Source organism: Ranitomeya variabilis, chromosome 2 (assembly GCF_051348905.1).
Source record: "Ranitomeya variabilis isolate aRanVar5 chromosome 2, aRanVar5.hap1, whole genome shotgun sequence".
In the NCBI taxonomy this organism is placed as follows: domain Eukaryota; kingdom Metazoa; phylum Chordata; class Amphibia; order Anura; family Dendrobatidae; genus Ranitomeya; species Ranitomeya variabilis.
The window spans coordinates 777,766,076-777,790,687 of record NC_135233.1 but is presented as its reverse complement, the minus strand read 5'-3'; the positions used below and the strand labels follow the sequence as shown (position 1 = coordinate 777,790,687).

At 45.1% G+C, this 24,612-nt stretch overlaps 1 protein-coding gene across 8 annotated transcripts in view; it reads right to left on the bottom strand.

Moving 5' to 3' along the window:
* SYNCRIP (synaptotagmin binding cytoplasmic RNA interacting protein) overlaps positions 1 to 24,612 on the bottom strand; it is a 99,023-nt gene that overhangs the window by 71,506 nt on the left and 2,905 nt on the right. For all 8 annotated transcript variants that reach the window (XM_077289772.1, XM_077289774.1, XM_077289777.1 and 5 more), the window contains one exon: positions 12,292 to 12,410. In XM_077289772.1, coding sequence (XP_077145887.1) covers positions 12,292 to 12,410 — 119 coding nt within the window. The remainder of the gene's footprint in view (positions 1 to 12,291; positions 12,411 to 24,612) is intronic.

Genomic DNA, 24,612 nt, shown 5'->3' with positions numbered 1-24,612 from the left:
TGTGTACAGCAATACCCCACATGTGGTGGAAAACTACCGTTCGTGTGCACTGCAGGACTCAAGGGAAGGAGCGCTTGACTTTTGGAACGCATGATTGGCTGGAATATATATATATATATATATATATATATATATATATAGAGGGAGCCATACCGCGTTTGGAGAGCCCTGATGTGCCTAAATAGTGGAAACCTCCCACAAATGACCCCATTTTGGAACAGACACCTCTTCGGGAATTAATCTAGGGGTGCAGTGAGCATTTCTAACCCTCAGACGATTCACAGAATTGTATAACATTGGGCTGAGTAAATAGAAAAGAGGGATTTTTGGTTCTTACCGTAAAATCTTTCTTGGAGCCTTCATTGGGGGACACAGGTAACCATGGGTGTATGCTGCTGTCACTAGGAGGCTGACACTATGCAAATAAAGAAGTAACTCCTCCCCGGCAGTATACACCCTCCGACAGGCACCAGGCAACTCAGTTGGTGCAAAAGCAGTAGTAGGAACAGGTAATATAAAACTCAACCTATGTACCAACCCACAACAACGGCACGTTAGCCAACACGGTACAACTTCAAGGGAGGGTGCTGTGTCCCCCAATGAAGGCTCCAAGAAAGATTTTACGGTAAGAACCAAAAATCCCTCTTTCTTTCTCGCTTCATTGGGGGACACAGGTAACCATGGGACGTCCCAAAGCAGTCCCTAGGGCGGGTATTCTGCAGAAAAAGAGGAGTCAGGTTGGCCGGTGAGAAACCGCCGCCTGCAGTATCCTCCTACCCAGGCTCGCGTCCGCGGAAGCCTGAGTATGCACCCCGTAGAATTTTACAAAGGTGTGCATGGAAGACCACGTAGCGGCCTTGCAAACCTGCGAGGCCGAAGCTTGGTGACGAACTGCCCAGGAAGCTCCCACTGCCCGGGTAGAGTGAGCCTTCACCCCCGAAGGAGGCTGTTTGTCTTGGACGCGGTATGCCTCCAAAACCGCTGAACGGATCCAACGAGCAATCGTGGATTTGGAGGCAGGAAGACCCTTTCGACGCCCATCCGAGACGACGAACAGAGGATCGGCCTGACGAAAAGAGGCAGTTCTGGCGATGTAAATCCGGATAGCCCTGACCACATCCAGCTTGTGAAGGGATTTCTCCAATGGATGAACCGGGGAAGGGCAAAAGGACGGGAGGACAATGTCCTCGTTGATATGAAAAGATGAGACAACTTTCGGTAAGAAGGAAGGAACCGGACGAAGAACCACCTTGTCTTGATGCAGGACCAGAAAGGGAGAACGACAGGATAAAGCCGCCAGCTCTGAAACCCTTCTAATGGAGGTGATGGCAATCAAAAAGGCTACCTTCCAGGATAGAAGCGAGAAGGAAACATCCTGAAGCGGTTCAAAGGGCGGCCGCTGCAGGGCATCTAAGACGAGGTTGAGATCCCAAGGCTCAACAGGAGACCGGTAAGGGGGAGCTATATGAGCGACCCCCTGGATGAAGGTCCTCACCTGAGGCAGGGAAGCCAGGTCTCTTTGAAAAAGAATTGATAGAGCGGAGATCTGACCCTTCAAGGTGCTAAGGGAAAGACCCGAATCTAGGCCCGTTTGAAGAAAGCTGAGAAGGGAAGGAAGGGAAAAGGTCATAGGAAACAGATTGTTATCCTGACACCACCGGAAAAATGCCTTCCAACATCTGTGGTAGACACGCGATGAGGCCGGTTTTCTCGCTCTTCTCATAGTCTGGATGACGCTATGAGAAAAACCCGCATTCTTCAGGACCGCGGCCTCAACGGCCATACCGTTAAATTCAGCGACCGAGAATTCGGGTGGGAGAGAGGCCCCTGTGAAAGAAGGTCCGGAAGATCCGGAAGTCTCCACGGAACATCCGATAACATGTTTATCAGCTCTGCGTACCAGGCTCTGCGAGGCCAATCTGGAGCTACCAAGAGTACGGGGACCCCTTCCGACTTGATCTTCTTTACGACCCTTGGGATCAGAGGGAGAGGCGGGAACAGATAGGGCATCCGGAACTGGGCCCAAGAGATCACGAGAGCGTCGCATCCGACGGCCATCGGGTCCCGAGACCTGGCAACGTACTGGGGAACTTTGTGGTTTGCCCGGGAGGCCATCAAGTCGACGTCCGGAACGCCCCACCGCTGGCAAATCTGGCTGAAGATTGCTGGAAGAAGAGACCACTCGCCCGCCACGATGCCCTGGCGACTTAGAAAGTCGGCCTCCCAATTGTCCACTCCTGGGATGTGGACGGCTGACAGAGAGGGAACATGACCCTCCGCCCAGCGGAAAATTTTTGCTACTTCCGCCATGACTTGACTGCTGCGAGTCCCCCCTTGGTGATTTATGTATGCCACGGCCGTGGCGTTGTCCGACTGAATGCGGACCGGCTTTCCCGAAAGGAGAGACTCCCAGCGGATGAGGGCTAGGAAGATGGCTCTGATTTCCAAGAGGTTGATCGAGAGGCACGCCTCTTGAGCAGTCCAGCGGCCCTGGGCTGTGAGGTGGAGAAAGACCGCTCCCCAACCTTGGAGACTGGCGTCGGTGGTAATCACCTGCCAGTGGGGGGGTAAAAATGACCTCCCGCGCAGAATGGAGGTGGACAGCGTCCACCAAGAGAGACTGTCTCGCCCTGGGGGAGAGGCGAAACGACGGTCCAGGGAAAGCGGGTTCCTGTCCCAGGCAGACAGAAGAGCCAGCTGGAGGGGACGAGAGTGGAACTGAGCATAGGGGACCGCTTCCATAGAAGCGACCATTCTCCCCAGAACTCTCATGGCTAGACGAAGGGACAGAGGACTCGGACCCTTTAGCGCTCTGACACCCCGACGAAGAGAAAGAAACTTCTCCTTGGGAAGGAAGACCCGAGCCCGAAAGGTATCGAATTCCATGCCTAGGAACTCCAGCCGTTGGGTTGGAATCAAGGAAGACTTCTGGTAGTTGATCAATCAGCCTAGGCGAACTAAGGTGTCCAGAGTAAGATGGAGGCTCTGGCTGCAATCCCCCTGGGATGGGCCCTTGATCAATAGGTCGTCGAGGTATGGGATTACCAGAATCCCTTTTGAACGCAGGATGGCCATGACAGCTGCCATGACCTTCGTAAAGACCCTGGGAGCAGATGCCAGCCCGAAGGGGAGGGCCGTGAACTGGTAATGATGCTCCCTGATCGCGAATCGGAGGAACCTCTGATGCTGCACGAAAACTCTATTTTGTAGCCTGACGTGACGATCTCCCTGACCCAGGCGTCGTCGACTACTGAAAGCCAAACCTCTGAGAATAGAAGGCGGCGGCGGCCTCCCACCCTGGAAGGAGTTCCAGTTGGGGGCGACCCGTCATTTATTAGAAAACCTGCGGCCCCGAGATCCCGATGGTTTTGCGGGGTGGCTCTTGGCTCTCCAGCGTGGCGGAGGCCTGAAAGAAGGTTTTCTTCGGTCCCCTTGTGAGGAGGAACGGTCCTGGACGGGGTTTCCCGAAGAGGCAAAAGACCGAAAGGGACGAAAGGACTGGGGACCCCTCCTGTTGAAGGGACGTTTAGGCTTGGACTGGGGTAAGGAGGTACTCTTACCGCCAGTAGCGTCCGAGATCATTTGATCTAGCTGCGAGCCGAAGAGTCTGGAGCCCTGGAAGGGCAGACCCGTGAGCGATTTCTTAGATGCGGGGTCAGCGTTCCACGCCTTTAACCAAAGAATCCGGCGAATGGCGACAATGTTGCCATTAGCCCTGGTAGACCAGGCCACTGCATCAAGGGAGGCATTCATCAGGTATTTTCCTGCCAGTGAAATCTGATCCGCTAATTCAGACAGTTCGTCAGCAGGAGCAGAGGCCGAAATGCCCCTGCGCAGGGTCTTGGCCCAGGCTGAAACAGCCTTGGCTACCCATGACGAGGCGAAACTAGGGCAAAGGGAGGCTCCGGAGGCCTCAAATGCTGATTTTGCTAGCGCCTCGATTTGTCTGTCCGAGGGGTCCTTAAGGGAAGCCGCGTCCGGAATAGACAGAACTGTCTGTCAGGATAGCCTGGACACAGGCGGGTCGACCTTAGGAGACTCGGACCACTTGGAGACCAGGTCGGAGTGAAAAGGGTATAACACATCAAGCAGTTTCCTGCCTGGGAAACGCTTGCCAGGGTTTTCCCAGTGAGTGGCGGTAGTGTTGTCAAACTCCTTGTGATTAGGGAAAACCCTAGAGGGACGTTTAATCCGTTTAAAAGCAACGGAGACGTCCTGAGAGCTTGCCTCATCCTCCTTAAGATCAAGCGTCTGAATGATAGCTGAGATAAGGCTATCAACCATGTCTTGTGTTCCGGAAGTCTGATCTGCATCCGAGTCAGATTCCGACTGAGAGGTGACATCAGACCCGAGGTCCGCCTGTGAGGAAGGGGAACGGGCAGATAGGGGAATCCCGATGTGGTCCGGTGAACTGGAGAAGGATCTAGATAAGGTCCGTTTTCTGTCTCTTTTGTCCGGTCTGCCTCTGTGAGAGTCTAGGACAGGTGCGGGCGAATCGCCGTGAGAGGCGTTCGTGGCACTGGTGGCATTAGAGAGAAGCGGGATGCGTTCAAGTGCCTGGACCAGGGACTGAGAAACCTTAGTCAGGTCGGACACAGATTGAGACATAGCAACAGCCCACTCCGGGGGAGGGGGGGTGCACTCGTCCCGGGACCCTGAAGCTTCCAGGGGAGCTGACATGGTGGGAGGAACGCAGGACGGGCAGAAAGGAGATGGCTGACCTGAAACCCACTTTTTCTTACAGTGAGCGCAGGCGTAATGGATGGCCGTAGGGGCAAAGGCCGGGGTGGGGTCGGACATAGGTGGATATTACCTTGTCCCCAGAGAATACTGCCAGGTGGAGTAGGAGGTAGCACTGAGCCTGGTGAAAGACAGCGGTAACCGCAGGTGCCTGTGTTCCCCCGAGAAATCCTGTGTCCCACGCGATGAGCAGACGCTGACAGGGAGCAGGAAGCAGGAGAAAAGAGCGCGGAGAAAGTGCGACGCTGTGGGCGTGCACAGGACCGAAGGGGGGAAAGAAAGGAACGCCCCCTGTAAAACTGAAAGCAATCCGGCCGCTATACCGTCGACCGCCACAAGAGGGCGCTCAAGCGGCAAGAAAGGGAAAAGCAGGGAGACGCTGCACATCCCGGCCGCACTAATTCCGGCCACCACCAGAGGGCGCTCAAGCGCTAAGAAAGGGATAAACAGTGAGGCAGAGAGAAATGGCGGGCGAACGAGCCTGCAAGTTTGAATAAGGAGGGGGAAAAGATGCCAGCCTTCCTGCTCCCATTCCTACGTGGTCTCAACGCCCGAATATGCAGCCCACTTCCCTGTCAGATGCTCCCCTATGGTAAGAGGAGATCGCTGCTGGGCAGGGTATTGGTGGGGATGGGGGGGGTTTGTTGATTGAAGATTCCCTACCTGCAGATGAGGAATCATCAGGATCCCTGGTAGATAGAGGGTCCTGGAAGTAGTCCTCCTTCCCGCGCCACGACTCTCCGGCGCAGAAGACGGCGTCGACCCCTGAACAGGGGGAGAGGGTCACTGGAAGTGACCGCCGTCTTCCTCTCAGCCCGCTCCGAGGAGAGGGATGAGGAGGGGAAATGGGCAGGACTGGCCACCGAAGAAAGGGTCACCCTGAACACCCGAATGGGTGACAGGGGACAGAGTCCTGCCCAGCGGGTCCGAGAGGGTGCGATGTGGGTGATACCACACTGCTCTCTCGGTCGCTCAAAGTGGGGAAGACAGGGTGAGAAAACTGCACCCTGTTACCCTGAAAAAAGAGTCTGAAAAAGGGGAAATGATTAAAAACACACAACAAATCCCTGTAAAAGAAATGCGGATCTGGTGTTAGATCCAGGTCCGCCTCCTACAGACACTAAGCAAAAACTGAGTTGCCTGGTGCCTGTCGGAGGGTGTATACTGCCGGGGAGGAGTTACTTCTTTATTTGCATAGTGTCAGCCTCCTAGTGAGAGCAGCATACACCCATGGTAACCTGTGTCCCCCAATGAAGCGAGAAAGAAATAACTTTTATTCCACTAAATTGTTGCTTCGGCCCCAAGTTTTTAATGTTCAGAAAGAGTAATGGGAGAAAACAAACTGTACAATTTGTTAAGCAATTTCTTTTGGAGTACACAAATACCCCATATGTAGTCAAGAACTGCAGAAACACCCCAATAAGTGAGGTCATTGTACAAACTACACCTTTCTTTTCAATGATTTTTTTAACCCCAAATATTTTTTTTTTTTTTTTTTTTTTTTTTTTTTAAGGCCTATAAAAAAAAAAAAAAAAAAAAAAAAACGACTTCACATTTCTAGAGAGTGCACCAATATCCTACATGTAATCGGGAACCACTTTTAAGGCACAGTGCAAAGCACAGAAGGGAAGGAGAACCATATTATTGTGCATATTTTACTATTAAGTCAGGGTCATACTACTGTATAGACCGGCTGAATGCTATGAGATAAACATTGCATAGCACTCGGCCCAGTGTTATACTATGGGGCAGCTCAGATCTGCAATTATTTTCTCATGCCACTCACACCCATATAAGTCTATGGGTGCGAGTGAAACATAGCACTGGAGTAGAGGAGATTGAGAATTTTTTTTTTTTAATTTTCTCAGGAGCTGTGCTCCGATCCAGTCATGGGAGAGGATCCAAGCACATTAGCATGACACTTTACTCTTGCACAACAGCAGCAGTCGAGGGTCATTAGCATATCGCACCTGATAATATATGCTAGTGTGACTCCAGCCTTAACCCCTTCACCCTGAAGCCTGTTTTCACCTAAGTGACAGGGCCAATTTTTACAATTCTGACCACTGTCACTTTATGAGGTCATAACTCTGAAACGCTTCAACGGATCCTGGTGATTCTGACTTTGTTTTCTCGTGACATATTGTACTTCATGAGAGTGGTAAAACTTCTTCGATATGACTTGCATTTATTTGTGAAAAAAACAAAAATGTGTCAAAAATTATGAAAATTTAGCAATTTTCAAACTTTTAGTTTTTATGCCTTTAAATTAGAGTTATATCACATAATATAGTTAATAAACAACATTTCCCACATGTCTGCTTTACATCAGCACAATTTTGGAAACATGATTTTTTTTGTTAGGGAGTTATAAGGGTTAAAAGTTGACCAGCGATTTCTCATTTTTGCAACAAAATTTGCAAAACCATTTTTTAAACGGACCACCTCACACTTGAAGCGACTTTGAGGGGTCTATATGACAGAAAATGCCCAAAAGTGACACCATTCTAAAAACTGCACCCCTCAAGGTACTCAAAAAGTTTATTAACCCCTCAGGTGCTTCACAGGAATTTTTGGAATGTTTAAAAAAAATTGAACATTTAACTTTTTTTTCACAAAATTTTTTACTTCAGATCCAATTTGTTTTATTTTACCAAGGGTAAAAGGAGAAATTGGACCACAAAAGTCGTTGTACAATTTGTCCTGAGTACGCTGATACTTCATATATGGGGATAAACCACTGTTTGAGCGCATGGCAGAGCTCAGAAGGGAAGGAGCACCGTTTGACTTTTCAATGCAAAATTGGCTGGAATTGAGATCGGAACCCATGTCGCCTTTGGAGAGCCCCTGACATGCCTAAACAGTGGAAACCCCCCACAATGGACCCCATTTTGGAAAGAAGACCCCCTAAGGAACTTATCTAGATGTGTGGTGAGCACTTTTAACCCCCAATTGTTTCACTAAAGCTTAGAATGCTGTGAAAATTAAAAAAATCATTTTTTCTTTCCACAAAATGATGTTTCAGCCCGCAAGTTTTTTTTCCCAAGGGTAACAGGAGAAATTGGACCACAAAAGTTATTGTCTAATTTGTCCTGAGTACGCTGATACCCCATACATTGGGGGGAACCACTGTTTGGGCGCACGGCAGAGCTCGGAAGGGAAGGAGCGCCGTTTGAAATGCAGACTTAGATGGATTGGTCTGCAGGTGTCATGTTGCATTTGCAGAGCCCCTGATGTACCTAAACAGTAGAAACACCCCCCCCCCCCAAGTGACCCCATATTGGAAACTAGACCCCCCCAAGGAACTTATCTAGATGTGTTGTGAAAACTTTGAACCAACAAGTGTTTCACTACAGTTTATAACGCAGAGCCGTGAAAATAAAAAATCTTTTTTTTTCCACGAAAATGATATTTTAGCCCCCACGTTTTTATTTTCCCAAGGGTAACAGGACAAATTGGACCCCAAAAGTTGTTGTCCAACTTGTCCTGAGAACGCTGATACCCCATATGTTGGGGGGGACCACTGTTTGGGCGCACAGGAGAACTCGGAAGGGAAGGAGCACTGTTTTAGTTTTTCAAAGCAGAATTGGCTGGAATTGAGATCGGACGCCATGTCGCGTTTGGAGAGCCCCTGATGTGCCTAAACAGTGGAAACCCCCCAATTATAACTGAAATCCTAACCCCAACCTTAACCCCAGCCCTAACCCTAGCCCTAACCCCAACCCTAGCCCTAACCCTAACGGGAAAATGGAAATACATACATTTTTTAAAATTGTATTATTTTTCCCTAACTAAGGGGGTGAGGAAGGGGGGTTTGATTTACTTTTATAGCGTATTTTTGGCGGATTTCTATGGTTGGCAGCCATCACACACTAAAAGACGCTTTTTATTGCTAAAAATAGTTTTTGCATCACATTTTGAGAGCTATAATTTATCCATATTTTGGCCCACAGAGTCATGTGAGATCTTGTTTTTTGCGGGACGAGTTGACGTTTTTATTGGTACCATTTTCGGGCACATGACATTTTTTGATCACTTTTTATTCCGATTTTTGGGAGGCGGAATGAACAAAAAACAGCAATTCCTGAAATTCTTCTAGGGGGGGGGGGGGGGCGTTTATACCGTTCCAAGTGTGGTAAAATTGATAAAGCAGCTTTATTCTTCAGGTCAGTACGATTACAGTGATACCTCATTTATGTAATTTTTTTATGTTTTGGCGCTTTTACACAATAAAAACTATTTTATATAAAAAAAATAATTGTTTTTGCATCGCTTTATTCTGAGAGCTATAACTTATTTTTCTGTTGATGATGCTATATGGCGGCTTTTTTTTTGCGGGACAAGATGACGTTTTCAACGGTACCATGGTTATTTATATCCGTCTTTTTGTTCGCGTGTTATTCCACTTTTTGTTCGCCTGTATGATAATAAAGCGTTGTTTTTTGCCTTATTTTTTATTTATTTTTTTTGCGGTGTTCACTGAAGGGGTTAACTAGTGGGATAGTTTTATAGAGCGGGTCGTTACGGACGCGGCGATACCAAATATGTGTACTTTTATTGTTTTTTTTTTTTATTTACAAAAATAAATGGAATTACTGGGAAATGTTTTTTTTCTTTATTTGGGGATTTTTTGATACATTGTATTTTTTTTTTTTTTTTACTTTTTACCATTGTCCCAGAGTGGGACATCACTGTTTTAGATCAGATCGTTGATCTGACAGTGTGCATAGCACTCTGTCAGATCAACGATGTGACAGGCACGTTCCAGAGGCTTGCCAGAGCCTGCTATTAGGAACTCTCAGCAGGCGCCGGCAAGCCAGGTCAGTAAATGACCCGGAAGAAGTCCCGCAGCCATCTTGGATCCGGGGACTCCTTCCAGGTCACCGGAGCAGCGCGATCTCATCGCGTTGCTCCGGTGGGAGAGCTCAGGGAGCCCCCGTCCCTGCGCGATCCACCTCTATGCCGCTGTCACTATTGACAGCGGCATCAGAGGGGTTAAATGCCCGCGATGGGCGATAGCGCCGATCGTGGGCATTGCTGCGGGGTGTCAGCTGTCATATACAGCTGACACCCGCACCCGATCACCGCGGCGCTCAGCGCGAGACCGCGGTAATTGGTCCGCCGTACTAGTACTGCGGCTGGCACAAATGCAGTGCCGGCAGCGCCGTACTAGTACAGCGGATGGCGCGAAGGGGTTAAAGTTTGCCTGTGCCATAACACACTGAAGTGCAAGAACCGCTGAAGCCCCCATAAATGACCCCATTTTACAAAATACACCTTTCAATGAAATACTCTAATGACGCAGTGATCATATTGACACATTGGGAGTCTCAACATTTTATACCATTGGGCAGTGAAAAAAAAAAAAAATTACTACATTTTTGCCACACAAAAAAAAAATTGTTTTAGCCCCAGATTTTACATTTTCATGAGGGGAAATGGGTAAAAATGGCACCAGAATAGCCACTTACTGCAAGACTCAAGAGACAGATTTTCCTAGAATACTTTGCGGACTCCATATACAGAGCCCTTAAGTGCTTGAAGAGCTGAATCCCTCTCACGTGACTTCATTTTGGAAGTTATAGCCTTTTGCTAATTTATCTACAGGTGTAGAGATTATTTGACTCCGTGGATGTTTTCCAGAAACAAGCAGCAGTGGTTGTTGCCGAGTGAATATTGCACACCTGCCATTGTAGTACCCAGTACAATACGTCCAACTCACGCTTCTGGAGACATGCAACGGTAAATTAGGAGATCTCATCGCTACAGAAAGGGCAAACACGTTGATGCCAAATGTGTTTTAGACACACTGGGGCTCAAAGAGGTCATTTGGATTTGGGAGCGCAGATTTTGCAGAATTTTTTTTTTGGGAATCCATTTCACTTTTCCAGAGTGTTGAACTACCAGTAAACGTGGAAGCACCTATATTTTCATTGACAGGGGACAAATCCGAGTTGGGGACTTGCTTTTTTTGTGGATGGAGTTGAAACTTTTATTGAAAACATTTTACATCACATTTATCCTGTCCTCTACTCTGAGAACTTAACATCAGTGTTACTGTGGACTCCGTCTGGCCTCTGCTCAGCGGTGTCCTTTTCAGAGATGCACAAAACTGTGGCCGACCGAACTTTTATGCACATTTATAAGGACAGACACTGCTGAATCATAGGACAGATTGCGTCCACAGTATCAATCTACCTTATTATAGGGAATCTTCTGTCAGAGGTTGCAACAGAATCACATTTCAGAGAGCGACCAACGTGGAGCTCAAGATAAATGTGAGCTGATCCTTAGTGTGATCTTTGGGAGGCAGCATGAACAAATCAACAGCAGGTCAAGTGTTTTTTTTTTTTGTTTTTAATGCAGTTCCTAGCAGGATAAAATTGGGGCTGTGGAGTCGGTGTCCATTTTGGTGGAATGGGTATAAAATGAACAGACTCAAAATCTATAATAAATTGGGTTCAAAAGTTTAGCGCAGGATGTGCTGTAAATGTTTTCATAATTTGGAAAAGTTTTAAAACGTCCTATAAATGTCTGTTCAATTCCTGATCTACGAATCTAGGCTTTTAGTTGAGATGAATCTGTGCTGCACTTTGTGTACATGCTCAGTAGGGAGGCAGTGTTGTGGAGTCGGAAGCCAGGGAAATTGAGGAGTCGAAAGTTAAGCTTTACCGACTCCACAGCCCAGGGTAAAATAATTAGAAAACTTTATTCTTCATGTCGGTGCGATAGATTTAGATTATTTTTATACATATATTTGGCTGCTGTCACATTAAAATATGCTTTTTTACACTGCCATATTTTGAGAGCTATAATTTTTCCATAATTCTGATGAGTCATGTGAGGGCTTGTTTTTTGATGGACAAGTTTAGTTTACATTTTGATCAGTACCATTTTTGGGCACTTTTTTTTATCACTTTCTATTCTGATTTTTGGGATGCAGATTGAACAAAAAAACAGCAACTAAGATTTTCTTTATGCCATAAGACAATTTTATTCTTCTGGTCAGTACAATTACAGAGATAGGACATTTATAGATTTTTTTATGTTTTGCATCTTTTACAAACTATTTTATACAAATGTTTTTTTTTGCAATGCTGCATTATGAGAGCTACAGCCTCAGCATGGTCTAACAGGCTTGCTGTATCTGGCAAATTCAGAGTCATGCAAACTGCAGGTTGCCATGACGCCCATCAGGGGGTGACGATCAGACAGGAGGGAGCCTCCTCCCTCACTCAGGCTCCTAAATGTGATCGATATTTATTGTGCCATTTAAGGGGTTAAACAGAGCAGGGTGATGTAGGCTAAATAACAGTTTGGCTCTTCCCAGTTCCTGAGGAGATGAATAGGTAGAGTCCTCTAAATCACCAGTCACGGATATGACTATGGTCCCCAACCAGATCTTAAAAGAATATTTTCTCTGAAACTGATGCATTTCAGGTGAAAAATATAGCCAGCTGCAATTGTATAGCCAAGATGAGATTCATCCTGCCCACAGTTTGAGCAGCATGAATCAGGCGACATATTTCCTTTAAACCACTAAAAATGTACCTGTACATGCGAGAGGTCACTATCCTTGAACTGTTGTAGCACAGCTAATGCACCTTCTTCATTGAATTCTTTCAAAGCTTCAATAGCCCTTTCATCTAGATCACTATGTGACACTAATCCTGTGGAGAAAAAAAAAAATAGATATCATTAGTTTATGTTAAAAGTATTTACTCACTAGATAGCATCCCACTAAAAAAAAAAAAAAAAAAATATGTTTTTGGAGTTTTGTTTAAAGGGGGTTTCCACCCCGATGCAAACTTGTAATGTACAGTATTAGGATTCACCTCTGCTAGCCCCGTCGAGCAGCAGTCACGTGTCCGAAAGGTTTGCAAACCACTCAATCTGGACAACAGAAACAAATTTTAACAGTATTCCACATAATGTTAGATGAACCTAGAAGTGGACAACTTCATTAGTATCACCTGAAGCATGGTTGCTTTCTTTCCTATGTGAGCAATGTGTTTCATGTTACTAAGACGACATTTTGTTGATGCAAACCAGTATTCCCATTAATGCTAATAGGTAAAATATTAGTGATGTGCAATAAAGCAAACCATATACAAATCAGTAAGGGAACAATCCTATGTATTACGCCATATTAAATCTGCAGTAGCTGTGTGGACACAATCTGCATCAGTGACCCAACAGCATCTGTGGTCTTAGGGTACCGTCACACAGTGGCACTTTGATCGCTACGACGGTACGATCCGTGACGTTCCAGCGATATCCATACGATATCGCTGTGTCTGACACGCAGCAGCGATCAGGGACCCTGCTGAGAATCGTACGTCGTAGCAGATCGTTTGGAACTTTCTTTCGTCGCTGGATCTCCCGCTGTCATCGCTGGATCGTTGTGTGTGACAGCGATCCATTCGCTTGTAACCAGGGTAAAAATCGGGTTACTAAGCGCAGGGCCGCGCTTAGTAACCCGATGTTTACCGTGGTTACCAGCGTAAAAGTAAAAAAAAACAAACAGTACATACTTACATTCCGGTGTCTGTCCCCCGGCGTTCTGCTTCTCTGCACTGTGAGCGCTGGCCGGAAAGCGAGCACAGCGGTGACATCACCGCTGTGCTTTCCGGCTGGCACAGACACAGTGGAGAGAAGCAGAACGCCGGGGGACAGACACCGGAATGTAAGTATGTACTGTTTGTTTTTTTTTACTTTTACGCTGGTAACCACGGTAAACATCGGGTTACTAAGCGCGGCCCTGCGCTTAGTAACCTGATGTTTACCCTGGTTACCCGGGGCCTTCGGCATCGTTGGTCGCTGGAGAGCTGACTGTGTGACAGCTCCCACACAACCACTTACCAACGATCACGGCCAGGTCGTATCGCTGGTCGTGATTGTTGGTAAATCGTTATGTGAGACGGTACCCTTAGAATCGGTGGTGGGAGAACACACTGAACCCAGTTGTCTAACTGCCCTGTACAAGATTAGGAGCAGATAGGCTATTTATGCCTGTGCTGGCCCAAATAAAAGTGCAGATATGCTGCTCATCTGCATTTTAAAGGATTTTCCCAATGCAGTTATTCATATCATTTTCTTCAACGGAATCTCAGACAAGGACGTTAAGTGTACACCCTCCCTAATAACCACTACTATATAAATGCCTCTAGTTCTAGCAACATTGCATTCAAATTTCTTTGTTCACATAGAGCTACTGACTGGATGAGAAGGATCCAGTTGATACACCATGCCATTCCACAAAAAAAACAAAAAGTAACATCCTCCAGTGTGGTAGCAACTAATTGACTGCTATTAAGTTCACAACCTAACTATTAGGCTTCATTTTGATGTCCATTGATGAAAAAAAAACTAACCATTTCCTGTTTGTGTTCAGGATCATTAGTGTGTCAGTTTTTACCATCATCGCTTACATTTTTCTAGAATGGTAGATTCTAGATTAAACAAGAAAAAAAAAATAATAATAATAATTGAAAATTGCAAAAGTAAACCCTGCCTTAGGGTATGTGTCCACGTTCAGGAAACGCTGAGTTTTTGACGCAGCGTTGAGCAGCATGCATAAAAAACGCAGCGTCCAGATGTTACAGCATAGTGGAGGGGATTTCATGAAATCCTGTCTCCACTATGCAGTAAAAGACGCATGCGGCACACCCGTGAAAACTCACATGCGTCGCATCTTTTAAGAACGCAGCATGTCCTTACATTGCTGAAAAAACTCAAGGACAACGCAGGTGACCTGCCAGTGACCTCAGGTGCAGATTTGGTCAGGATTTTACCTGCATAAAATCCTGACCAAATCCTAAAGCAATCCTGAACGTGGACACATACCCTTAGGGTAAGGTCAGACTGTGCAGCACAAGCAAGATTTGCTATGGGTGTATGGCCGCATGCTTTTGTGGGTAAAACAGTTATGCTACATGCCCATTTAAAGGGAACCTGTCAGGCATATCATACAGCCTATATTTCAGCCAGGTACAAAATCCTCTGAAATGCTCCCAGGTTTCATAGAAAATATACTTTGAAAGATCCAGCCAGGGGCAATAACCAGAGACCTGACTAGTCTGACAGCACACCTGGACAGCTTCCAGCGCCGCTGAGGTGAGTGACCAGTGTCTCGCCATGCATAGGTGAGGGAGAGATCAGTCAGTCAGTCACCTGCTGTGGGGCTGCTCTATCTGACAGAAATGCTCACTTGCTATGAGCGCTGACTGGGAAAGGTGCGGGTTCATCACCGATGCCCGCACTGAACAGGAGGAGGCACCCAATGACGTACACTGCACATCATTGGGTGATAAGGTGCTTAAATATATTTTCTCTGATAAGGCCAATGTATTTCAGAGAATAGTTTTCCTGACTGCAATTCATGCTGCCCACGGTTTGGTTCGGGTGAAGCTCCCTTGACCTCATTCACATATACACGTTTAAATATGGACATGGGAAAAAAAAAAAAAAACCGGTGCCAGTGGTTTGCATCAGTGTGCCATTCATGTATCTGTTTTTACAGTACTTTCACAGGTTAATAAGTTACAAAGCTTATCCTATCCTTTGCAGTGTTAAAAACATCAGGAATATAACACATCAAGTTTAGGGGATTATCTCCCATTTAGATAGGGAATACTTGCCCATCATTGGTGGTCTGGCCACTGGGACCAATACCAGGATCTGCAGCCCTATCTTGAATGGAGATTTGCATGCTCAACCTTCACTCCATTCATTGTCTGAGCCTGCAGGAGAAAGCTGAGCATTGTACTCTGCTAGTCACAGACAACGAATCGAGAAAACGCCAAGCATGCAAACCTCAACAGATACACACATTACATTCACACACTCATATTTGCTGTAAAATGCTCTGTTTAAGACTTCAGGTATGTCAATGAGAAATTGCAGGTATTAGTAGGGTTCTGTGAGTCAACACCTCACAAATGTATAGGATGGAAGGGGCTGCGATTGCTCAGGCAAGTAAAATCCACCTTTGACTGTAGTTAATTTAAGCAGCCAGTTTCACAATTGACAAGGACTGAATTAATACGGTCTAAAAATTAGATATGTCCCCATATACCATGTTTTTTCAAGATCATGGCTTAATATAATTTAATGAAAAATACTCCAGAAAACCCTACTATATTTTGCCCATTACGGATCATGGACAACATCTCTAATTTACAGTCCATGTACTCTTACAGAAATAGTGTCTCAGACTCATAACTTGAAAAGCTATTCACTCCTAAAAACCTTGTTAGAGACAAAATTTACCAATTTAGATGCAACCCTGACAATTTCACAATTCAAGTACCAACTGCTATGGACCTGAATCCCTATTTGGATATCTTACATAGCTAGGAATGCCAATCACAACTCACGGCATCTGCTTAGCATATCAATCAGCCAGTAACATCTGAAGTAAGCTTTGGTAGGATAGACACCATCAGGTTACATTTTCATTAAAAAAAAAAAAAAAAAAAAATTAAGTGCTAATTCAAATAGGCAAGCAGGTAACAACTGATGCCAGATACAGGGGGGACCCCCAACTTCTGCTGTCCCATTCTGTCTAATTTCTCATAGAAATCGCTGGAACAACTTTTACTAGTAACAGCTTGAAAAATTAAAGCAGAAAGCAGATTGCTTGCTTACAAGAGTATTAAATTCCTAGCCCTCCACAGGATCTCAGATATAGATATATATAACCACTAAAGACTGTAAACTGCCTTAACTTATATGTACCCTTTCACTCTTAGGCTGGGTTCACATTACATGTAAGCAGTCTGTTAGACGGACTGCGTCACACCGCGGGATAACGCAGTGTAACGCAGTCCGTTAACGCTGCCATTAAGCACTATTTCGGGCGCATCACTAGCGCACGCCTAAAATGGGTGGGCGCTAGCGATGTGCCGTCATTGAGTGACAGACCCTAGGACGCGGGCTGCTGCGTTTCCGGGTCTGTCACCGCTAGCGCAGATAGAGCTAGCAGATGCTCTATCTGCGCTAGCGCAATGGCATGTTGGCACTTGCATTAACGCAGCCCGTTTAACACAGGTGTTGAACGGGCTGCTGTTAACGCAATGTGAACCTGGCCTTAGGCCAGGTACACAGAAATTTTTGCAATTTTTTTTGCTGCAGCAAAATAAAAAAACCTGCCGTCTTGGCAGTAAATGTGCTCCACTCAAAATGCCCGTTTCAGTGTTTTCGATGCTCTTTATTCAGTGCGGATTACATGCGTGTTTCGTCTACAGTATGTATTTAGTAGTTTGTTTTATTCACTGAAAACTGAAACACGGAGTGGCGTTTTTCCTTTCCCATTGCAGTCTATGGGTGAAAATGCTGCAAAAAAGTTGAAAGAATAGTTATGCTGCATAATTAATATTATTATTATAATAAATAATTAAAAAAAGCACTAGTTTTCCAATTCAGTCAGGAGCGGAAATAAAAAAAAAACAAAAAAAACAAAAAAAAAACAAACTACCGTATATACTCGAGTATAAGCCGAGATTTTCAGCCCATTTTTTTGGGTTGAAAGTCCCCCTCTCGGATTATACTCCAGTCATACCCGGGGGTCGGCAGGGGAGGGGGAGCGGGGGCTGTCTAATTATACTCACCTACTCCTGGCGCGGCAGCTTCTTCCTGTACTGAGCGGTCACAGGGTATCGCTCAATAGGCCGGCGTCACACTCGGCGTAAGACAATACGGTCCGTTTTTTACGTCCGTACTACGGCCGTAATACGGAGAAATGTTCCCAAAATAGTGATCCGTAACCAGGGTGTGTCAGCGTATTTTGCGCATGGCATCCTCCGTATGTAATCCGTATGGCATCCGCACTGCGAGATTTTCGCGCAGGCTTGCAAAACCGACATCTAATGGATTTATGTGCTCAAAACATATATACAGTATATATATATATATATATATATATATATATATATATATATATATATATATATATATATATATATATATATATATATATATATATATATATATATGTCATTGAGACACATATATATATTCTGTATTTAGATTTCATTCAGCGCGATATCTGTGAACAGCCGGTAATTCAATTGCTGGCTTTTCATTTCTCCTGCACAAACCCGACAGGATATGAGACATGGTTTTCATACAGTAAACCATCTCATATCCCCTTTTTTTTGCATATTCCACACTACTAATGTTAGTAGTGTGTATGTGCAAAATTTCAGCGCTGTAGCTGCTGAAATAAAGGGTTAAATGGCGGAAAAAATTGGCGTGGGCTCCCACGCAATTTTCTCCGCCAGAATGGTAAAGCCAGTGACTGAGGGCAGATATTAATAGCCAGGAGAGGGTCCATGGTTATTGGCCCCCCCGTGGCTAAAAACATCTGCCCCCAGCCACCCCAGAAAAGGCACATCTGGAAGATGCGCCTATTCTGGCACTTGGCCACTCTCTTCCCACTCCCTGTAGCTGTGGGCTATGGGGTAATGAAGGGTTAATGCCACCTTGCTATTGTAAGGTGACATTAAGCCAGATTAATAATGGAGAGGCGTCAATTATGACACCTATCCATTATTAATCCAATTGTTGGAAAGGGTTAAAAAACACACACACACATGATTTAAAAGTAGTTTAATGCAATAAACACAGCGGTTGTTGTAATAATTTATTCTCTCAATCCATCAGGAACACCCTCGCTTGGAAAAATAATAAACGCACAAGATACATACCTTCTGGTGAACCGTCTCGTCCCACGAAGTAATCCATCTGAAGGGGTTAACTAATATTACAGGCAGAGCTGCGATAAACCACTCGCTCGTGCCTGTAATCCCCGGGTGCTGAAAGGAAAGCAGGATCTGTACTTGCATTGAGTCGCGGTGATGCGCCCCTGCTGGATGTTCTCATGAACTGCAGCCTGGGAACTTTTTCCCACGCTCCAGGTCATATGAGGACATCCACCAGGGGGCGCATCACCGCGACTGAAGGAAATGTAGGTCAATGACCTACATTTCATTCATTCGCCGGGGATTACAGGCACGGAGCACCGCTGCATTAGCAGGGCTCCTGCCTGTAATATTAGTTAACCTCTTCAGATGGATTACTTCGTGGGACGAGACGGTTCACCAGAAGGTATGTATCTTGTGCGTTTATTATTTTGCCAAGCGAGGGTCAGCAAATGGAATGAGAGAACAATAAATTATTACAACAACCGCTGTGTTTATTGCATTAAACTATTTTAAAATCATGTGTGTGTGTGTTTTTTAACCCTTTCATACAATTGGATTAATAATGGATAGGTGACATAATTGACGCCTCTCCATTATTAATCTGGCTTAATGTCACCTTACAATAGCAAGGTGGCATTAACCCTTCATTACCCCATAGCCCACGCTACAGGGAGTGGGAAGAGAGTGGCCAAGTGCCAGAATAGGCGCATCTTCCAGATGTGCCTTTTCTGGGGTGGCTGGAGGCAGATGTTTTTAGCCACGGGGGGGCCAATAACCATGGACCCTCTCCTGGCTATTAATATCTGCCCTCAGTCACTGGCTTTACCATTCTGGCGGAGAAAATTGCGCGGGAGCCCACGCCAATTTTTTCCGCCATTTAACCCTTTATTTCAGCAGCTACAGCGCTGAAATTTTGCACATACACACTACTAACATTAGTAGTGTGGAATATGCAAAAAAAAAAGGGGATATGAGATGGTTTACTGTATGTAAACCATGTCTCATATCCTGTCGGGTTTGTGCAGGAGAAATGAAAAGCCGGCAATTGAATTACCGACTTTTCACTAACACCGCTGCGTATTTCTCGCAAGTCACACTGCTGGTCCGTGTGGAATCCGTATTTTTCTCGCCCCCATAGACTTTCATTAGCGATTTTTTTTGCGCAATACGCTGACAAACGCAGCATGCTGCGATTTTGTACGGCCGTAGAAAGCCGTATAATACTGAACCGTAATATACGGCTAATAGGAGCAGCCCCATTGAGAAGCATTGTGCCGTATGTAATGCGAGTTTTACGGACGTAGTTTCTGCGCTCTTACGTCCGTAAAACTCGCCAGTGTGACGCCGGCCTTACAGTAATGAATATGCGGCTCCACCTCCCCTAGGGGTGGAGCCGCATATTCATTACTGTAATGAGCGGTAACAGTGACTGCTCAATACAGGAAGAAGCTGTGGCGCCAGGGAAGCCTGGACTGCACCGCGCCAGGAGCAGGCGAGTATAACGGGGAGGGGAGCGCAGCGCAATATTCACCTGCTCCTCGTTCCGGCACCACTCAGTCTTCAGCGCCTTCTGCAGTGACGCTCAGGTCAGGGGGTGCGGTGACGTGGTTAGTGCGCGCCGCCCTCTGCCTGAACATTAGTGCAGAAGACGCTGAAGATGGAGTGGCGCCGGAAAGAAGTCAGGTGAATATTGAAAGTGCCGGGGGCCTGAGCGACAGAGGCGAGTATGATTTTTTTTTTTTTTTTTGTTATCGCAGCAACAGCAAATGGGGCAAGTGTCTGTATGGAGCATCTTATGGGGCCATTATTAACCTTTATGCAGGATTATATGGGGCATATTTTAATATGGAGCATCTTATGGGGCCATCAAACTTTATGGAGCATTATCTAGGGCTCCTGTTTCAATATGGATATTCAAAAACACTTTACCTACTGACGTCTCAATTAATTTTACTGGTATCTATTTTTACTTTTAACATTTACTGGTAGCTGCTGCATTTTCCACCCTAGGCTTATACGCGAGTCATTAGGTTTTCCCATTTTTTTGTGGCAAAATTAGGGGGGGGGGGGAAATCGGCTTATACTCTGGTCGGCTTATACTCAGGTATATACGGTAGTCTGTGCATGAGATTTCTGAAATTAAACTTTTAGTTTTTATAAACAAATTAAATAAAAAATAAAAAAAAAGGGTGTGAACTTACGCCTTAAAGGGTTATTCTTATTAAGAAAAGAAGAAAAAAAACCATCCTGAATGAATCAGATGAGCGCATGTGTGGCGTTTGCTGCACTGCCTATACCAAGGATCCTCGTTTCAGGATCGCTAGAGGCCCAGCAGTCATAGCACCAGTGATAAGCAATTCATCCCTTATCACACAGTATAGATTTTTTTAATAAATCAGTGTAAAACAAATGATGAAGCACAAATGGAACATTACTGAAGTATAAGGAACGTATTCAGTTTATCCTCCATGTTTAACAGATCTCCGTAGGCTAACAGCCAAGCGAGATCTTCAAAACGGATAATAGTACATGCTCCAAGCTTCACAGGTCAGACGCACAGATCCGTTTTAAAAAGAGAAATGAGAATGGATCAGTGTGCGTACGTGTACACACACACCCCAAAATCTTCCATCAGCAGCATAGATTGGGAAGTCCTCCCAATGGATCCCTCCGACATCACAAATGACAAGATACTCAATTCAGCCTGCAAACATAACATCCAGGGTACACATACTTCAGGTGGTATTACTGATACACACAAATCCCTGGAAAAAAAGTATGGATATCCTATTAAAATACTATTATAATGGGCCATAATCACCTACCTGGCTTCTGTAATTGTCTATTCATTTGTCAACGCATCCCACCAATTTTAACAACTACATGTTCAAGGAAAAAGCTTGACTGTCCCTAATCTAAAATTAAGACTTAAAGGAATCGTTCCACAATTTCACGTTGGGACTCCCACCAGTAGTACGGCATTTTGCCATCTCCATCAGTCCCACTTAACCTTTTCACGACATGCGCCGTACTAGCCCACATCTTTACCGGGACATGTCAGCTGTATTGAACAGCTGACATGTGCCCGAGACAGCTGCGGATGGAATCGCTATACACCCGCGGCTATTAACCCGTTGAATGCCGCCGACAGCAGCATTTAACATGCATTTCTGGCAATCGCCCATCAGTTACTCCCATCACGTGATCGGGGGTCACCGATGGGTCAGCATGTTTTCTGGAGACTTCTATAGTTGTCACTGCTGGAATGCTATGAGGGCTGCTTGGTGGTCGGCGCTCAAAGCAATATATATATTTCGTCCCATTTAAAATATACCGTAATATATATTTTGAAGAGAAAAAAAAAAAAAAAAAAAAAAATCAGACATACACATTTGGTATCACGCGTTCAGAATCTGCCACATCAATTTAAAGAAAAAAAAAAAAAAAGGATTAGCCTGATCGCTAAACGGCATAATAAGAAAAAACACTATCATTAAAACAGTCAGCTCTGCACGCAAAAAATAAGCCCTCATCCAACCCAACATCACAAAAATTGAGACTCTCCTGGTATCGGAAAATGGAGCAATATTTTTTTTTTATTTTTAAACAAACTTTGGATTTTTTTGTCACCACTTAAATAAAAAAGAACCTCGACATGTTTGGTGTCTATGAGCTCGTCATGACCTAGAGAATCATAATGGCAGGTCAGTTTTAGCATTTGGTGAATATGGTAAAAAAAAAAACGTTGTGGAAAGGCACTTTTTTGCAATTTCGCCGCACTTTGAATTTTTTTCCCGTTTTTGAATAGACGATATGGTAAAACCAATTGTGTCATTCAAAAGTACAACTTGTCCTGCAAAAAACAAGCCCTCACATGGCCATATTGACAGAAAAAAAAAGTTATGACTCTGGGAAGAAAGGGAGCGAAAAACATACGCAAAAAAGTTTTGTCTCAAAGGGGTTAATGAAGAACATGGCAGAGTGCATTCATGATCACCACTCCATTCAAATGAAGGGCACAGGAGCCATATAGCTGCATTGGTTGAAGTGTCAATGGTGGGACACTTTGAAGACACTTCTGGTTTCTTCACACACTGCATTATTTCTCATGGGAAAAAACACAGCACTAAGGCTATGTGCCCACGTTGCAGAATGTAAGCAGAATTTCTCATCAAAACCAGACTCCCTTGGCAGGAAATCCGCTAACGTTTTTCTAGAATTTTTTTTCCCCCATGCGTCCCAATACAATTATATAGCGCCAAAATCTCCTAAAATCTGCAAAATTAATGAACATGCTGCATTTTTTTTCCGCAATGCGTTTCCACTGTGGAAAAGAACAACATAGGCACAACAATGCGGAATTCTATTAAAAATAATGTGATGTTTTGTAAGGGTTTTTGTAAGCGTTTCCGCAGTGGAAAAAAACGCAACGTGGGCACATGGCCTTACAGTACCAAAGTGAAAGATTCCTGAAATCTCATGCTGCTTATTTTTCCCTTGTGCAATGGAAGCCTATGGATGCAGGATCAGTCGCTGACTGTCAAAAGCAGGAATCCAGCGACGGATGCCGTCTTTTGAAACTGAGAACGTGAGGAAGAGAAATTCTCTCTCGCTCTCTTTTTTTACTATTAATGCTGCATTAATAGTAAAAAGATATCTTAAAAATAAAAAAATAAAATCGTGATATTCTTACCTTCTGGCGTCCCCCGTAGCCTTCCCGATTGCTCGCGATGCTGCCGGCAGCTTCCATTCCCAGTAATACCTTGCGAGCAAATGATCCGATGACGTAGCGGTCTCGTGAGACCGCTACGTCATCACAGGTCAATTGCTCGCAAGGCATTACTGGGAACGGGAGCTGCCGGCAGCATTGCGAGCATCGTGAAGGCCGCGGGAAGGCTGCGGGGGACGCCGGAAGGTAAGAATATCACTATTTTTTATAATTATTTTTAACCTGGGCTGTGTATGCGTTTTCGCTGCGGAAAAACGCAGCGAAGATGCATACACAACGTGTGCACATAGCCTCGACGGATCTGTCAAAAAAAAAAAAAAACCAGACCCAGTGCACCAGTTTTTTTTTGTTTTGTTTTTTTACAATCTGCACAGGATCAGTCTTTTCAACATTTTGACGGATTGTAAAAAATGGAAGTGAAAGAGACCTTAGTCAATAAGAAATACTGTAGGAGAGAAAGAAAAAAAATGAGCGCAAATAGGGTCTTATCAGGTGGAGATTGTAAGGTATTGCACTCACCTGACATATCTTCACTTTAGAGCATGGAAACTCGGGCTATATGCACACGTTGCAGATTTGACTGTGGAATTTTCTGTGCAGATTCTGCATTTCTTGGCAGAAAACGCAGGTCAGAATCTTTGCCTTTTTTTGATATGTGCACACGTTGCAGATTTGTGCGGATTTCTTTTTTTTTTACCCCTGCAGATTTCTATTACGGAATGGGTGCAGAAACGCAGCAGATCTGCAAAAAGAATTGACATGGTCCTTTTTTGAATCTGCTGCGTTTTCCGTGCAGATTTTTCTGCAACATTAGCACAGCATTTTTTTTTGCCATTGATTTACATTGTACTGTTAATAACTTGCGGATCTGCAGTTTGTGTGGAAAAAACGCTGCAGATCTGCAGGAAGTCTGCAACGTGTGCACATACCCTCAGAGTTGACAGCTGCTGCAGATCCACTGGTCAAAGGATCCGATGACCAAAGAACGTTGTATCAAACTGAAGAAATTCGTGGATGTCACCTGCGCTGCTCTACAAATCATGATCCACACGGTTGTAAGAAAAAAATTTGATGGTTTATTCACTCAACACGTTTCGAAGTCATTATGACTACGAAACACGTTGAGTGAATAAACCCATCAACTCTTTCATACAACCGTGTGGATCGTGATTTGTACAGCAGCGCTGGTGACATCCACGAATTTCTCCAGTTTGATACAACAGAATAAGTCACAACACGTTTTAGTAAATTGTCAGGCAGCTTCTAAGGCTACGTTCACATTTGCGTTGTTGCGTCGGCGACGCATCGGCAACGCATGCAAAACGCATTGTTTTGCGACGCATGCGTCCTTTTTTTGCTTGATTTTGGACGCACAAAAAAATGCAACTTGCTGCGTCCTCTGCGCCCTGACGCGTGCGCCGCAGTGACGCATGCATC